At 48.1% G+C, this 16,367-nt stretch overlaps 1 protein-coding gene across 1 annotated transcript in view; it reads right to left on the minus strand.

Moving 5' to 3' along the window:
* The window catches only part of LMTK2 (lemur tyrosine kinase 2), a 49,051-nt gene extending 32,942 nt beyond the window's left edge, over positions 1-16,109 (minus strand). The window contains exons 1-2 of the mRNA XM_075284876.1: positions 15,697-16,109; positions 464-585 (exon numbers count right to left, since the gene is read on the minus strand). Of these exons, the coding sequence (XP_075140977.1) occupies positions 464-585; positions 15,697-15,793 (219 nt within the window). The 5' untranslated portion in view covers positions 15,794-16,109. The remainder of the gene's footprint in view (positions 1-463; positions 586-15,696) is intronic.
* Between the last annotated feature and the right edge of the window lie 258 nt (positions 16,110-16,367).

Below are 16,367 nucleotides of genomic sequence, written 5' to 3' on the forward strand. Positions count from 1 at the left end.
TCGATGCCAAAATCCCCGCCTGGAATGTTACCAGACTGGATGTAAGCAGAAAAAGGGTCCGTCCCCAAAACATAACTACTAGAAAAGGAGCCGGCCTAAAAATCACACAATTAACCCGTCAGTTACCAGTCACCTCTATTATGATGCAGGAAAACACGTCACAATATTTGCTTAATAAGGGCTATAAAATCCTGCCGCGATTCAGTACGGGAAACAGGTCTGACGGAGGAGCTGCTGGAAGATCTCGCTAAACCAGCCATTCGTGCTTGGAGGCAGAGATGGATATTTGCATTTCAGTTTTCAGTGTGTGCAATGGAGAGGCCGAGCTGGTAGTGAACAAGGTCATTCGCACGTACCGTCACTACCGCACAATGTTTGCTCACTAGGTTTACGAAGTGATGTATGTGCCGAGCCGATACCGACCGCGCGCCAACCAATAACATCTTGATAAAACCGCTCTCACCTTGAAATCTATCTCGTTCTCTTTGCAGCAGGATATACAGCTTATAAGCAGCACGACCAAAGCGATGAAACTGCAGACAGACAGCAGCACCAGGGACACCGGGACGTCGCTGCTCGCAACATCTACAAGGAAAAGAAAAGGAAATCGCCATTAGATAGAAACAGACGTCGCCCCAATCCCCACAACACAACTGACCTTTACAACACAATAAACACAATACTGTTTTGGTTTTGAAGACATGTTTGTTAGGGATGAGTTTAAGTCCATGGAGTGTAGGGGATATAAGGAAGTCCACGGGGTGTAGGGGATATAAGGAAGTCCACGGGGTGTACGGAATATAAGGAAGTCCACGGGGTGTACGGAATATAAGGAAGTCCACGGGGCGTACGGGATATAAGGAAGTCCACGGGGCGTACGGGATATAAGGAAGTCCATGGAGTTGGCAGCAGGTTGGTGGATAAGATTTAGGTCAATAATTAGAGATCAGCAGGGGTCAGACACCCGGGACCCCGGCCTGCAGTGTTCAAGTGAGCGCTGCGGCTTCTTCATGACATCTATTGCACTGACTGGGCCTGACATTGCATATCACATGATTGGGACTGAGCTGTAATAAATCATGTGGCCGATGAATGTGAAGTCACATGACCTGAAAAGTGCTGTTGTCTCATGTGTAGGACCCCACAGATCTTCAAATCGATTCCTAAGCAGAAGCTATCAATGGAAAAGTCCTTGAAAACCCTTTTTAAAAAATCCACCATCACCCTGCAGAAAAAACCTGCAGAGCAAAGTGTCAATCAGTTCTGTGTGATCAGCTATGGCAGGGTGCGCGGGGACTGGCAAGTCACATCCAAGTCAGCAGATCCGCCATGTGCAGGCCCAGATTTACACTTCTATTTCTGATATGTGTATTTGGATTATAAGTATTTCTGGATCATTACATGGTATATTGCCCCCTTTTTCTGGCCAATTACACTGTATATTATCCCCCCCCCCTTTTTTTTTTTAGCCTCCCACACAGTATAAGACCCCCCCCTTTTATTGCCCCCCACAGTATATGACCCCTTTTATTGCCCCCCACAGTATATGACCCCTTTTATTGCCCCCCACAGTATATGACCCCCCTTTCATTGCCCGCCACAGTATATGACACCCCCTTTCATTGCCCCCCACAGTATATGACCCCCCTTTCATTGCCCGCCACAGTATATGACACCCCCTTTCATTGCCTGCCACAGTATATGACCCCCTTTTTCCTCCCCCCTCCACACAGAGAGGCAGTTGAGAATTTTTACTCACCTGTCCACGCTCCAGTCCTAGCCGCCCCCGCTGCCGCCTTAAGGGGGCGCTGTAGCTGTGCAACCACAGGTGAGCACAGTTTTAGAAGGGTGAGGTTAGCTGCAATAAGTGTCCCCATCCTAGGGCTTTGTTCACATCTATTTTTAATGCTCTGCTGTGGATTGCACCATATTTGATGGGCAAAATAAGACCTTCCACCAACTCTAGCACAGATGACTTTCCTTTATCCTCCATTGTTTCTGAGCAACCTGTGTTAGTTTCAGCACCCAATATACCGTCAGGTCGGTGGTCACAGACTCCCCCCAAACTGTGTCCCCGTTACTTTGATATAGTCAGACCCCATGATGAAGTGTACAGCAGAATATACAGAGTAACATCTGAGGTTATGCCCCTTGCATTCACGTCTATGGGGCTCCCAATCCAATCTGTTGAGACGATACAGATGAGCGAGTCCTGAGCGGCGACAAGTCATCGGAACAGAAGGAATCGGAAACCCCATAGACGTCAATATATAATGGAATATATATAATGGAATATACTGCCTGCTACTTGGTCTCACATTAATGTCTGATGGATAATAGCAACAGATATTAATAAGAGTAGTGTGAACAGAGCCCAAGTCAAAAACAGGTTATGGAGGAACCAGATGGCCCCGTGTCACTTACACTGGGGTCTATCAGGCATCTGTCAAATGACAAGTCAATGAACGTGTCTGTGGCGGAAAACAGAAGAAGCAACTCAAAGTGACAAACCAAGTAATGAGACGCAGATACAAATGTATCCAACCTGTTATAGCCACAAAATAGTGATAATAAATGGCCACATTCTATACACACGCTACATACATACTATACACAAGCTATACACACGCTATATACATTCTATACACACGCTATATACATTCTATACACAAGCTATATACATTCTATACACACGCTATATACATTCTATACACACGCTATATACATTCTATACACAAGCTATATACATTGTATCCCTCTTCCATTCCTTCATGTACATGTCGGCCTGGCAGCGCCACTACTAGCCCTGCACAGAGCCAGAGGCGGCCATGACGGTCACCACTACATTATTCATGACTTCTGTGCCGGGGGAGAATCTGATTTCATTGCTACTTGTACAGTAAGACATTTGGGTCAGCGATGTCCTGATACTACGGGTTCCTGCTCTTTGGTACGGTCTGTAGTGAAACATTTCATGTCCTATCCTTATAATCTAAATCCACAGACAGACACACAAATCCAGCTAATGACTATCCGCCCGTACAGACAGCGCTTCAGCGCTCGCACCCGTCAGCTGCTCTCCAGCTATATATAGCACGCCGAATCAAGACGCCAATAAAAGATCCTACATATATGTAAAACAGCAGAACAAAACACACAGGAGTAACCGGGGAGAGGAGAAGATCTGCGCTTCCCTTCCGGATCCCGCTCTATATATAACATGTGTTGTTGTGGTTGGCGACATAAATGCGGTTTATTTTAGGAGCCCTGTGGGTGCGATGCAGAGCTGCAGCTTTGTCACAGTGACAGGCGCTTCTTACATCACACGCTCGTGTTCTTGTCCATTATCCAAGACTCCTCTGTTGTTCCTTAGAGGGGGTGTTCTCCGTATACGTAATATAATAGTACATGTTCTGGCAGGACCCAGAGCGCCAAAGCCCACAGTTACAGAACAATATCCCCAAGCTGTCCTCTCTTGTGCAAATTGTAGGCATTCCCGTATCAGACTCTGTCACTCTTTAGCTTCTCCCTTTAAAAAGTAACTAACATGAATGTTTACTGCCATAGGGAATGGTGAATAAGCCCCTACCAGATCCCTATGGCATTGGTCAATTCTATGGCAAGCTTAAAGGGGTTTTCCAGATCAGCTTACCGGAGTCGGCAGACTCTTGATGACGGACCCGGGGGGGTTTAGGCTGCTTACGTTACATGGTTAGACCTCCCCTCAGGTCAACCCACCCCCTCCTTCATGTTAGAGGTAGTTACCTGTGCTATGGGGGCTGGATGACCCATGTTCTAGGGGTCAAAACCAGGCCTGGAAACACCAGGTCCATCATAAAGACTGCTGGATCAGGGAAGCGGATCTGAACTCCCTGGACAACCTCTTTAAGCTACCCTGAGAAGAAGAAGTGGCAGACTCCCACCGACGTGACAGTGATGACCACGTTGTGTCTTCTGCCAACCCTATACCTGTGTAATAGGCGCTGAGGGGTGAGCGCCACCATCTGGTCAGTGGTAATAAAGCAGCTCCCTGTAAGATCTGCTGCACCGTCCTCCTTTCCAGCCATCGCTGTTCCTAACCTGCCCTCTCCAAACTACCTGAAACAACCGATGGAGGAGACACCGACACTGCTCAATGGGGTTCTCTTAAGTGAGGTCAATGTTGTAAATGCAGCAGTGGAAGCAATGGATGGAAAGCAATAGTATAACTAGAAGATAAACCTTGCATGCAAGATTCCAGGGAACAGTGACAAACCGTACATTGCAGGGGATGCCCTGACCGCCACCGGAGAATTCATTCTCCAACTTACATGTATCTATAAGAGGTTTCCATTTGGAGAACCAACTGATGTGTCTAAGGTTATGTCACTCCACATGTCCCAAGCTGGCCCCGCTCACATAGAGCACGGAAACTGGCCCCTAAAAACTATTCCCACCCTGGAGAACACCTGAGGTCAAACCACAGGGGAGCAGAAAACAACTTCCACAATGCAAATCATAGAACAACTGCACGCCAGGTCCAAGGAGGCCGCACGCAACGCAGCTCACAGAAAACCCTAGAATGCTGACTACGCAATCGTCTGAAGTGACAAATGTACAATATGACATCTGATGCAATACCAGCATTGTCCCAATATGTAATATAACCATAAACCACCCTGTGCCAGCCGGCTGCACCTTACTAATGCTGTGGGGGCAATCTAGACGGGGTGATGACCCTTTATATGCAACTAGCCAAGAGTCCAAGGTGTGCATTTAGCCAACCTTACACTCGCACCCTGCAGGTCTTCTGTTCCTGGCTGCCGGGGAGATTACGATGAAGGTGAATGGAAGAACTTTCCCTTCTCTGATACAGAAAACCTTAGGACACAGAAATAAAGCCACTTCTATGACGGAGGCTCCATGTACAGGACCACGTGCTAGCCCTATTATAACAGCCGTTATTTTCTTACGGCCCCATAGACACGGCAGTGCATTACCATTAGTCCATAGTGCAGGGCTGTGAGCCCGGGGATAAAGCTCAGGACGGGTCTTATTCATGTCCTTTTTGTGACCCGCGCTCCTTAATGAATTGAACGAGTCCTTGGAGGGCACTAATGGATATCATGAACGCGCCTTCTCTGAAGTTTTATTCACGGATTTGTGTGCCTGTAGCCTATATTGTCTGAATTAGCTATACCCACGGTATTAAAAGGAATCTCCAAAATAGTTTACTGGGAATGTCTTTGCAGGGATGGAGGAATCTCAGGAATGAGGAATCTTATGTCCACGTGGCTACCAAATTCCTTATTACCAGGTATAATGTTCTGCCCACGACTTCTCAGCACTATAAAGCCCTTGTTCTCTCTACTCCCACTGCAAACACAAAGCAAAGCCGACCAGCAGAGAGCGAGTCCATGTCAATTACATTCTGTGATGTGCACTACAAGTCCCAAATACACCCTGTAACACTCCGCATTAGTTATAATGGGAAAATAAGGCAGGGCCCGGCAGACTGTCACCACTACGGCCCTCTGCACATTAGTATTAATTTGCTGCTGTAACATACTGAAAATGTCCCCACTGTAGGACTATTAAAGGATTATCTTATCTTATTACAATCTGAAGATCCACGGCTTGCACTGAACCCTGTGCAGATCTTACACTACATGTATGGGGCGGCATTTTTATTCACATAATGACAATCGCAGCTTTGTAACCTGCCAATGACTTTCAGTTTGGAATCTGCACTGAAAACCTGATTATTCTGACGCTTCCTCCCGGATCCGCTCACACTATTGTTTGTAGCCGCACGTGCTTCTCATATCATTAGTCTGCTCAATGCAGAAACCTGCAATGAAATCTTTACTATAAATAATTCGGGTGGGAAAGGGGAGGGGGTGCAATACAAAAATGTGTGGTGTAAAGAGGAAGAAGCTTCCAATTCACAGTCAGAGATGAGCTAAAGACTAAGCAGACAATGTAAAATACTTGGATGGTGATTCAATAGGCAGCGAACAGCACGTAGCATTATCAGCCATGAGTCACTCACCTACTTCCCATACTCACACCCAATATCTTGTGACCAAGTTCTACAACTGGAGAGGTACGTGGCAGAGAATGGAGCGGTGATAGCAGGCGACTAGCTCGCCATTCACATGGGGCGCCCATTCTTATGATCAGGGGACCCCCCAGCCATCAGACAGGTTATAGATGTCATCCGTGGTACAACCCCATTAAAAGGCATCTCCTCCAATGAGACTTTCATCAGACCCCATATTTCTAACTACAATAAATTCACGAGAGGTTTTATCAAATAAAGGAGATTATTTGCAACACGTAGAGACGTAATGAAGGTCCAGACGACGTCTCCCAGGATGTGACCATATAAAATAACCTGTCGTTGTTACTTAGGCCGCTGTACAGACTGGAAGTAATGACTTGGTAAGCTCGGCCTTATAACCATCCAAATAAACTGCAAAGAAGAGACAAACAAAAGCAAGAAAGAAAAAAGATCTACAACTCCAGTATAAATACAAAAAGCGAGACCTAGAAAGTCTTGTCTGCAGAAGACCATGATAAGGAATGACAAGAATGTCAAGACTCGTAAGGTAACAGGCACAGCTTCACCGAAAATACTCTGCAATCCTATAGAAGCCTTTGAGGCTATTAGTGCCCATGTAAAGCAGTGACAGCTCAGTCCTGAGGTTCATTAGACTGGAAACTAAAGCTGGAGACTCTGGACAGACAAAAAAAATGGATTTAGACCATTTTCTGGCACTTGGCACCTTGTCATGAAGAAGCAAGTGTGACGGACAGGGACTGATGGCCGATATCTGCTGAAGAGATGATTTACTGTGCATGCCGAATGACACAACGCAAGCCCAGACTAGGACACCGATCAAGGCAGAGACAAATCACAGATTTCTGCTCTTCGCTTATGTCATTGTCATCCAAGGCGTCAACTTTCAGAGACCAGCTGTGACTGAAAAGCTCTACAGAAAAATCATCCGTCCAAAATCCCGCCCAAGACACCTGGACACGGGCAGACTAAGAAAAACGTGTCCAAATGATGGCGTCATTTATGGCTTTCATGTCAGCTATGGCCATACAGCAGAGCGAGACGAACCCGAAGTAAAAGAAGGTGAAGTCCATTCTCCAAAAAGAAAATCTGAAACTTTATTTCATATTCATAAAATCCACAGGAACGGCTGAAGAATAACCTAAACTTTTGCAGCAGGGCTGCAGAGGCGGGGTCATGGCTAAATGTGGGTGGAGTCCGGAAAAAGATACGACATCAAATGATTATTAATATTCCATCATGTGTTAGGGGGCGTTCACACTACTGGTGTCTGTGGCTGTTGTTCGTACAAGATTTTAGCAATGGACACTCGCTGGTCCGTCTGAGATTTCCATTCATTTCAATGGGATTTTATCTTGTGTCCATTTGCACCCATATCTGTTTTTTTCAAGCGGACAAAAAAAAAAAAAAAAAAATCAAAAAAAATCCTACACGCAGGACTTTTCTATCCGTTTGGAAAAAATGGACAGTGGGGTTTGCAGAACTTTATCTTCTGATGATTTCCTACAGACACTGCAATGGAGAATCCTGTGCAGAGGTGAATGTGGTCTTAGAAGAACTTTACAGCTTGTGATTGACCCCGGAGTGAGGGCAGGAGTCGGGCATTTGGCTTTCCAACATCACAGCCCTGGTTTCCAGCCTTAGCAGGTCTTCGTCAGTCAGTGGTTTTACGTCCATTCATGCTACACTAAGGCTTGAAAAGCTCACACTAGGCTGCTTCACCTGTTACTGCAGATTTATGGATAGGAAATAAAAATGCCGGACTTTACCTTCATTTACTTGATATTTGACAACAGAGAAGGAAACGGATAAGGCCCAAGATGCAACTTTCTACACCAAACATTTTGCTATACTTCTGACGTAAACTAAGCCAACAAACTCCGCAGTGTAAAGTCAAACTATGCAGTGTAAAGATGCAGCAGATTTATCCTCCAGCACCAGCCGATGTGATGGATCTGGTGCACTATGCCGGGTTCACACAGGGTTTTTTGGTCTGGAATCTGAGGCGGAGGCCACCAAAACACAGGTAGCTGCAGCTGGTGCACTGCACCGGCACCCAGTCACACATTCTTCTCCCGACTAGGCCCAATGAATGGGCCTAGTCTGGAGGAGGGAGTTTCTTCAGGACGATGTCACGAGGCGACTCCGCCTGAAGAATGAGCATGTCCGTTTTTTTTTCCGGGAGCCAGAACAAGCGGCTCCTGGAAAAAAGAACTGACTGGCTCCCATTGATTTCAATAGGAACAGTCTTTTTGGTCAGGATTTTGAGCCAGATACGGCCTCAAAATTCTGACCAATAGACCTCGTGTGAACTCAGCCTAAGTTTCTGTCGGATGTTGGAGAGTATTAGTAAATCTGCTGCAATTGTTACAGAACTTAATAAGCGCTCCGCCATGAGCAAATAAATCGAACAACCCTTGATGCGCACAACCTCCCAAGCAGAGCGTCTTTCTCATTGTTAGACCAAGGGGGAAATCAACAGGCTGCTCTCCAATGGATTTATAAGACACGTGGTGCACAGAGGGCCGAGGTTCTGCCTTAAACTTTTCACAAAATCTCTGCTTCTTTAGGTCATATAAAGAGATGCAGCAATTGCACATGGCCAGTAAACTGCACTGCAACGTCAAATACAAAGTAACCTTATACTGCCACATAACGTTTCGATTATTCACATGCTAGCAATCCTGATCGGATGGGGTATAGTCTGCGATGTAGTCTTCTGCCAATGTCAGAAAAGATGGAATGGATGCAGAATAACTGAAATCATTGATAAGGGCAAGTTCACATTGTTTAATCGAGCTAATGTTTCAGTTATTTTTCGATTATTTGCAGCCCTACCATGTCCTATGTGATTCAGTACAACTATCTTACATTTTTGTGAATAGAGTCTTGCTTCAATTTCTGAGACAAACCAAGGACAAGAGCAGTGCTATATAAAAAAAAAAAAAAAAAAAAAAAAAAAAAAAGAAACCAAGGCCACATGTAAGGAGTCCACTCCGGATACCATTCTGCAACAAAACACAACCAAAGAGGCCTGGTTCCCCCCAGGTGTTACCCCTGCAGCGGGTCCTGGTTTTCAGCCTTTGTATTACACTGAAGCTCCATAATAAAGTGATTTTGGGCTGTGTCAGCAGCGCCTGGATGGTTACGGTATAAATCACTACTTTGGTGCTGTATGGTTAGGGGTTAGGCAGTGGCGATTCTGCAGCAACTAAACTGCTGCGACTACATCATATATTTGTTAGCAGGGATTTCATTGTCGCATCAAACCCAATGTCACCAAATTTTACCACTTACATTACAGCACAACACCGGGATGCAGCATGGTAATACCAAAAAAAAACAAAACCCTTCATAAAGCGACAGGTACAAGAGATACAACTGTAATACGGTAGAATGGGGCCAGAACGACACAGACAAAATCCTACATAACACTACAGACAGCACATTGGCTGGTAGCGGAGCTCGGCATTATTCGGAAGACTCCTCCTCTATGAAATACATGACATGATTGGGATTCCACAAGGTTCATCTCTGTACTATAGACCAAGACATCTAAAAATACTCCATGTCCTCCAGTACCTGCCTGTGCACATGACAGAGGAAGGGTCTCCATTGTTTCCTCCTGATAAGGAAAGACAATGTCACAATAGTGGAGTAAAAGCTGGCAGATAAGTATATATATATATATGAAGACAATGTCACAATATTATATATATACAGATGCCGCTGCTGTCCTGTGGGTCAGGGGATACAGAATCCTCACTCACATACAATGAACATCTACTAGTAACAGTAATAAACCCAAAAGACAACAGATAAGCCCTCGCCAAGGCTCATAACCTGCTGGCCACAATCTTAAAGGGGTGATCTGACTCTTGTTTCCTATTCTTTAATAGTGCTAATGAGGGGTGTGTAAACATAAAGGACCAGATATACAAATAGACAACAGCTATCCACACAAGAGGTGAGATGTGTCTGCCCCTGGGGGAGTTTCTGAGGTCCCTTGTGTGAATGTAAAGGGATGCACTATTAGGGGACTACTGCCCCATTCACACAGGGGATTCGGGGACACCCTTTTCTCGTGATTGCCGAGTGTCGCAGAAGTCACATCTTCTATCCCCTAGAAATACAGAAAGGCCAGTTAAAATATATATATATATATATATATATATATATAATTATGCCGACATATTACTGCTTTAAGTTACAGGCCCAAAGCCTGAGGCTGCACTAATGACAACAGGAGTGCGGAGTCTTCATAGAGACCTTATGAGGATCTCAAGTTTTCCAACACAACCACACATACATGTATCACTGCCCTATACTAGAGGAAGCTACAGAACGGTCTCAATACAGGGCATTGGGTTTGGGATCATTTCCTGGTATTAACCTCCGCAGGCTTGCAAAATAAATCTAAAAATTGATGCAAATATAAGAAAAAGAACCCATCAGACACACAAACCTTATAGTCCCAATTTAATGGACTTGTAGCACAATGGGGATTAGTGTCAGTCCAAGTGCTGGGATCGCTAGCAAATATTTAAGGGGGTCATGAGCGGGGTCACCCATACCCTCTACCACTACATTCATCTCTGCAGAACATGGCTGCGCTCAACCTCTCCTTCAGCAGTTCTATAGAGATGAATGAGCAGACCCCTATCCTATGGAGAGAGAATAAACTCCGTTTCTGATCGGTACAGGTCGCCGAGTGTCAAATGAGCAAAATAAAGCCCAATGCACACAGGGCAATCCATGATGCTGGAAGTCCCAGTGTGACGGCAGCTTCAATGTCCCGTATTATATACAGTCTGGACAGTGAGGGCCCCGCTAGATACTCCCAGCACTATAGATCACTGGGATGCAAGGAATCCCCGGCTCCTGACTAGGGTTTGGGCTGGCCTAGGTAAGGACAGGATTTTCCAGTTCAAATTATTGTGTTCTTGGGGCCTGACCTGGAAGTTTGACCCAGTTAATAAGCGAGAGGAGACAGACAGGGCTTACACCCAGGCCCTGAACCAGCAGCGATCAGACAAGCACTACAAGAGCCAGCAGTGATCAGACAAGCACTACAAGAGCCAGCAGTGATCAGACAAGCACTACAAGAGCCAGCAGTGATCAGACAAGTACTACAAGTGCCAGCAGTGATCAGACAAGCACTACAAGAGCCAGCGGTGATCAGACAAGTACTACAAGAGCCAGCAGTGATCAGACAAGCACTACAAGAGCCAGCGGTGATCAGACAAGCACTACAAGAGCCAGCAGTGATCAGACAAGCACTACAAGAGCCAGCAGTGATCAGACAAGCACTACAAGAGCCAGCAGTGATCAGACAAGCATTACAAGAGCCAGCAGTGATCAGACAAGCACTACAAGAGCCAGCAGTGATCAGACAAGCACTACAAGAGCCAGCAGTGATCAGACAAGCACTACAAGAGCCAGCAGTGATCAGACAAGCACTACAAGAGCCAGCGGTGATCAGACAAGCACTACAAGAGCCAGCGGTGATCAGACAAGCACTACAAGAGCCAGCGGTGATCAGACAAGCACTACAAGAGCCAGCAGTGATCAGACAAGCACCACAAGTGCCAGCAGTGATCAGACAAGCACCACAAGAGCCAGCAGTGATCAGACAAGCACCACAAGAGCCAGCAGTGATCAGACAAGCACTACAAGAGCCAGCAGTGATCAGACAAGCACTACAAGAGCCAGCGGTGATCAGACAAGCACTACAAGAGCCAGCGGTGATCAGACAAGCACTACAAGAGCCAGCGGTGATCAGACAAGCACTACAAGAGCCAGCAGTGATCAGACAAGCACCACAAGTGCCAGCAGTGATCAGACAAGCACTACAAGAGCCAGCAGTGATCAGACAAGCACCACAAGAGCCAGCAGTGATCAGACAAGCACTACAAGAGCCAGCAGTGATCAGACAAGCACTACAAGAGCCAGCAGTGATCAGACAAGCACCACAAGAGCCAGCGGTGATCAGACAAGCACTACAAGAGCCAGCAGTGATCAGACAAGCACCACAAGAGCCAGCAGTGATCAGACAAGCACTACAAGAGCCAGCAGTGATCAGACAAGCACTACAAGAGCCAGCAGTGATCAGACAAGCACCACAAGTGCCAGCAGTGATCAGACAAGCACTACAACAGCCAGCAGTGATCAGACAAGCATTACAAGAGCCAGCAGTGATCAGACAAGCACTACAAGAGCCAGCAGTGATCAGACAAGCACCACAAGTGCCAGCAGTGATCAGACAAGCACTACAAGAGCCAGCAGTGATCAGACAAGCACCACAAGAGCCAGCAGTGATCAGACAAGCACTACAAGAGCCAGCAGTGATCAGACAAGCACTACAAGAGCCAGCAGTGATCAGACAAGCACCACAAGAGCCAGCGGTGATCAGACAAGCACTACAAGAGCCAGCAGTGATCAGACAAGCACCACAAGAGCCAGCAGTGATCAGACAAGCACTACAAGAGCCAGCAGTGATCAGACAAGCACTACAAGAGCCAGCAGTGATCAGACAAGCACCACAAGTGCCAGCAGTGATCAGACAAGCACTACAACAGCCAGCAGTGATCAGACAAGCATTACAAGAGCCAGCAGTGATCAGACAAGCACTACAAGAGCCAGCAGTGATCAGACAAGCACTACAAGAGCCAGCAGTGATCAGACAAGCACTACAAGAGCCAGCAGTGATCAGACAAGCACTACAAGAGCCAGCAGTGATCAGACAATACACATGTTAAGGGTACGGGAAAAAGGGAAAAATCACAGCCCACTTACTCTGCTTGAATGATGAATATAACGGAGATTCCTCCAGCAGTGATCAGACAAGCACTATGGTCTCTCCAGCACTTACCAAGCACAGGGGCCGCACATGTGTATAATGACTGAGCTGAGATCAGGTCATGTGACTGAATGTGATGTCACATGACCTGACATCTTTCTGAAAACCTAGAACTATCTGGCCAGAGGAATCTGATGGTAGAAGAAGAAGAAGAGAGGAGATACAGTGCAGACCCCTGGTAACCGGCCGAAGCCATAACCTTCCCGTCTATTCACATGACCTTGGCAGTGATGGTGGACACGATGTTACCGGGGCCGGTGATTGGCTGCACAAGCTGGAATAGATGTGGACACCACTGCTGGAAAACACTGACCAGGGGCGGCCAATTAATATGGAAGGGGGCGCATTATTATGTTATGCAATATTACACCCAAATATTTCACTACAGCCTGGGATAAGCAGCAGACAGGCACATCTGGCGCCGCTCATCTCTTTGGAAAGCCAAAGTCAATAAACATCAACCTGTCAGTCCTGTGACACCTGCCATTAGATTTATGGCCATCCCATCAGACTCTAGACCAGGGGTCGGGAACCTTCGGCTCTCCAGCTGCTGTGAAACTACAATTCCCAGCATGCTCCATTCACTTCCATGGGAGTTCCAAGAACAGCAGAGCCAGTATGCATGCTGGGAGTTGTAGTTTTGCAACAGCTGGAGAGCCGTACGTTCCCTACCCCTGCTGTAGAGGACCTCACCTTCTCCCCCGTTAGGCCGTCACCTTCTCCCCCATTGTCCCCCGTGTTAGGCCGTCACCTTCTCCCCGATTGTCCCCCGTGTTAGGCCGTCACCTTCTCCCCGATTGTCCCCCGTTAGGCCGTCACCTTCTCCCCGATTGTCCCCCGTTAGGCCGTCACCTTCTCCCCGATTGTCCCCCGTTAGGCCGTCACCTTCTCCCCCATTGTCCCCCGTTAGGCCGTCACCTTCTCCCCGATTGTCCCCCGTTAGGCCGTCACCTTCTCCCCCATTGTCCCCCGTTAGGCCGTCACCTTCTCCCCCATTGTCCCCCGTTAGGCCGTCACCTTCTCCCCCATTGTCCCCCGTTAGGCCGTCACCTTCTCCCCCATTGTCCCCCGTTAGGCCGTCACCTTCTCCCCCATTGTCCCCCGTTAGGCCGTCACCTTCTCCCCCATTGTCCCCCGTTAGGCCGTCACCTTCTCCCCCATTGTCCCCCGTTAGGCCGTCACCTTCTCCCCGATTCTCTCCCGTTAGGCCGTCACCTTCTCCCCGATTCTCTCCCACCTACCCCCACCATATCATTTGTACAGTAACAGGAGAAGAAGGTTAAGCCCCACAATACCCCATCTTTCATCTGAGAGATGTGGGGGGACAGTCAGGGGTCCCTAATGGGATGCTCTGACCCCCAAATACAGCAGACCCATACCTATCTGTATCCCACAGTAGTGACGTCACTGAGCCCTCACACACCTCTGTATACCTATCTATATACCACAGTAGTGACGTCACTGAGCCCTCACACACCTCTGTATCCCACAGTAGTGACGTCACTGAGCCCTCACACACCTCTGTATACCTATCTGTATCCCACAGTAGTGACGTCACTGAGCCCTCACACACCTCTGTATACCTATCTGTATCCCACAGTAGTGACGTCACTGAGCCCTCACACACCTCTGTATACCTATCTGTATCCCACAGTAGTGACGTTACTGAGCCCTCACACACCTCTGTATACCTATCTGTATCCCACAGTAGTGACGTCACTGAGCCCTCACACACCTCTGTATACCTATCTGTATCCCACAGTAGTGACGTCACTGAGCCCTCACACACCTCTGTATACCTATCTGTATCCCACAGTAGTGACGTTACTGAGCCCTCACACACCTCTGTATACCTATCTGTATCCCACAGTAGTGACGTCACTGAGCCCTCACACACCTCTGTATACCTATCTGTATCCCACAGTAGTGACGTCACTGAGCCCTCACACACCTCTGTATCCCACAGTAGTGACGTCACTGAGCCCTCACACACCTCTGTATCCCACAGTAGTGACGTCACTGAGCCCTCACACACCTCTGTATCCCACAGTAGTGACGTCACTGAGCCCTCACACACCTCTGTATACCTATCTGTATCCCACAGTAGTGACGTCACTGAGCCCTCACACACCTCTGTATACCTATCTGTATCCCACAGTAGTGACGTCACTGAGCCCTCACACACCTCTGTATACCTATCTGTATCCCACAGTAGTGACGTCACTGAGCCCTCACACACCTCTGTATACCTATCTGTATCCCACAGTAGTGACGTTACTGAGCCCTCACACACCTCTGTATACCTATCTGTATCCCACAGTAGTGACGTCACTGAGCCCTCACACACCTCTGTATACCTATCTGTATCCCACAGTAGTGACGTCACTGAGCCCTCACACACCTCTGTATACCTATCTGTATCCCACAGTAGTGACGTCACTGAGCCCTCACACACCTCTGTATACCTATCTGTATCCCACAGTAGTGACGTCACTGAGCCCTCACACACCTCTGTATCCCACAGTAGTGACGTCACTGAGCCCTCACACACCTCTGTATACCTATCTGTATCCCACAGTAGTGACGTTACTGAGCCCTCACACACCTCTGTATACCTATCTGTATCCCACAGTAGTGACGTCACTGAGCCCTCACACACCTCTGTATACCTATCTGTATCCCACAGTAGTGACGTCACTGAGCCCTCACACACCTCTGTATACCACGGTAGTGACGTCACACTCCTCTGTATACAGGGCCATCTCCCGGCTCTTACCTGCACCTGTTTCAGGAAGTGGCGCCGCCTGTCCTCGCCCCAGAGCCAGCAGGACCAAGAGTCCGAGGCCCAGAGGGCCGGTGCCGGCACGCAGCATGGCTGTCCTCGGCCCGTCGGGCGCTCTCAGCTGGTCACACGCGCCGTCCGGCTCCACAGGCAGGGAGGGGGTCTCAGCGGTGACCCGGAGCCTGACACACCGACACTGCGCCTCCTCACAGCCGTCCGCCGCTGTCACCGAGCGTCCTCCAGAGCCTGCCCTCGGGCCTAGTCATGAAGCTGACCGCCGGAGCTCTCATCGCTTGGCAGGCCGCGGAGCGCACACACCGCCGCAGTTTCCTAGGCAGCTTCACCACATAGCGGCCGCCATATTCCCTGACATCGCCGCGGCCGAAGGCGGGAGCAAAAACTCCTCTTCCGATTGGCACAGCTGGCGTCCAATCAGAAGGCAGAGTCTGGAGAATCCTGGCCAATCCCGGGCAAGAGGCGGGGCTCGCCTGTCAAGGTGAGTGCGGTGACGTCATGAGGAGAGAAGACGCACGTATGGGCTAGAGATGCGGCTCTGCTGCGCTGGTGTGAACGCGTGCTTGTGTCCTGAGCAGTGCCAGGATGGCCCTCGTGGAGATCTATTAGGTAATGATGCTCATGTGTTATATGGGAAACGCATCCCTGAT

Source organism: Leptodactylus fuscus, chromosome 8 (assembly GCF_031893055.1).
Source record: "Leptodactylus fuscus isolate aLepFus1 chromosome 8, aLepFus1.hap2, whole genome shotgun sequence".
Taxonomy (NCBI): domain Eukaryota; kingdom Metazoa; phylum Chordata; class Amphibia; order Anura; family Leptodactylidae; genus Leptodactylus; species Leptodactylus fuscus.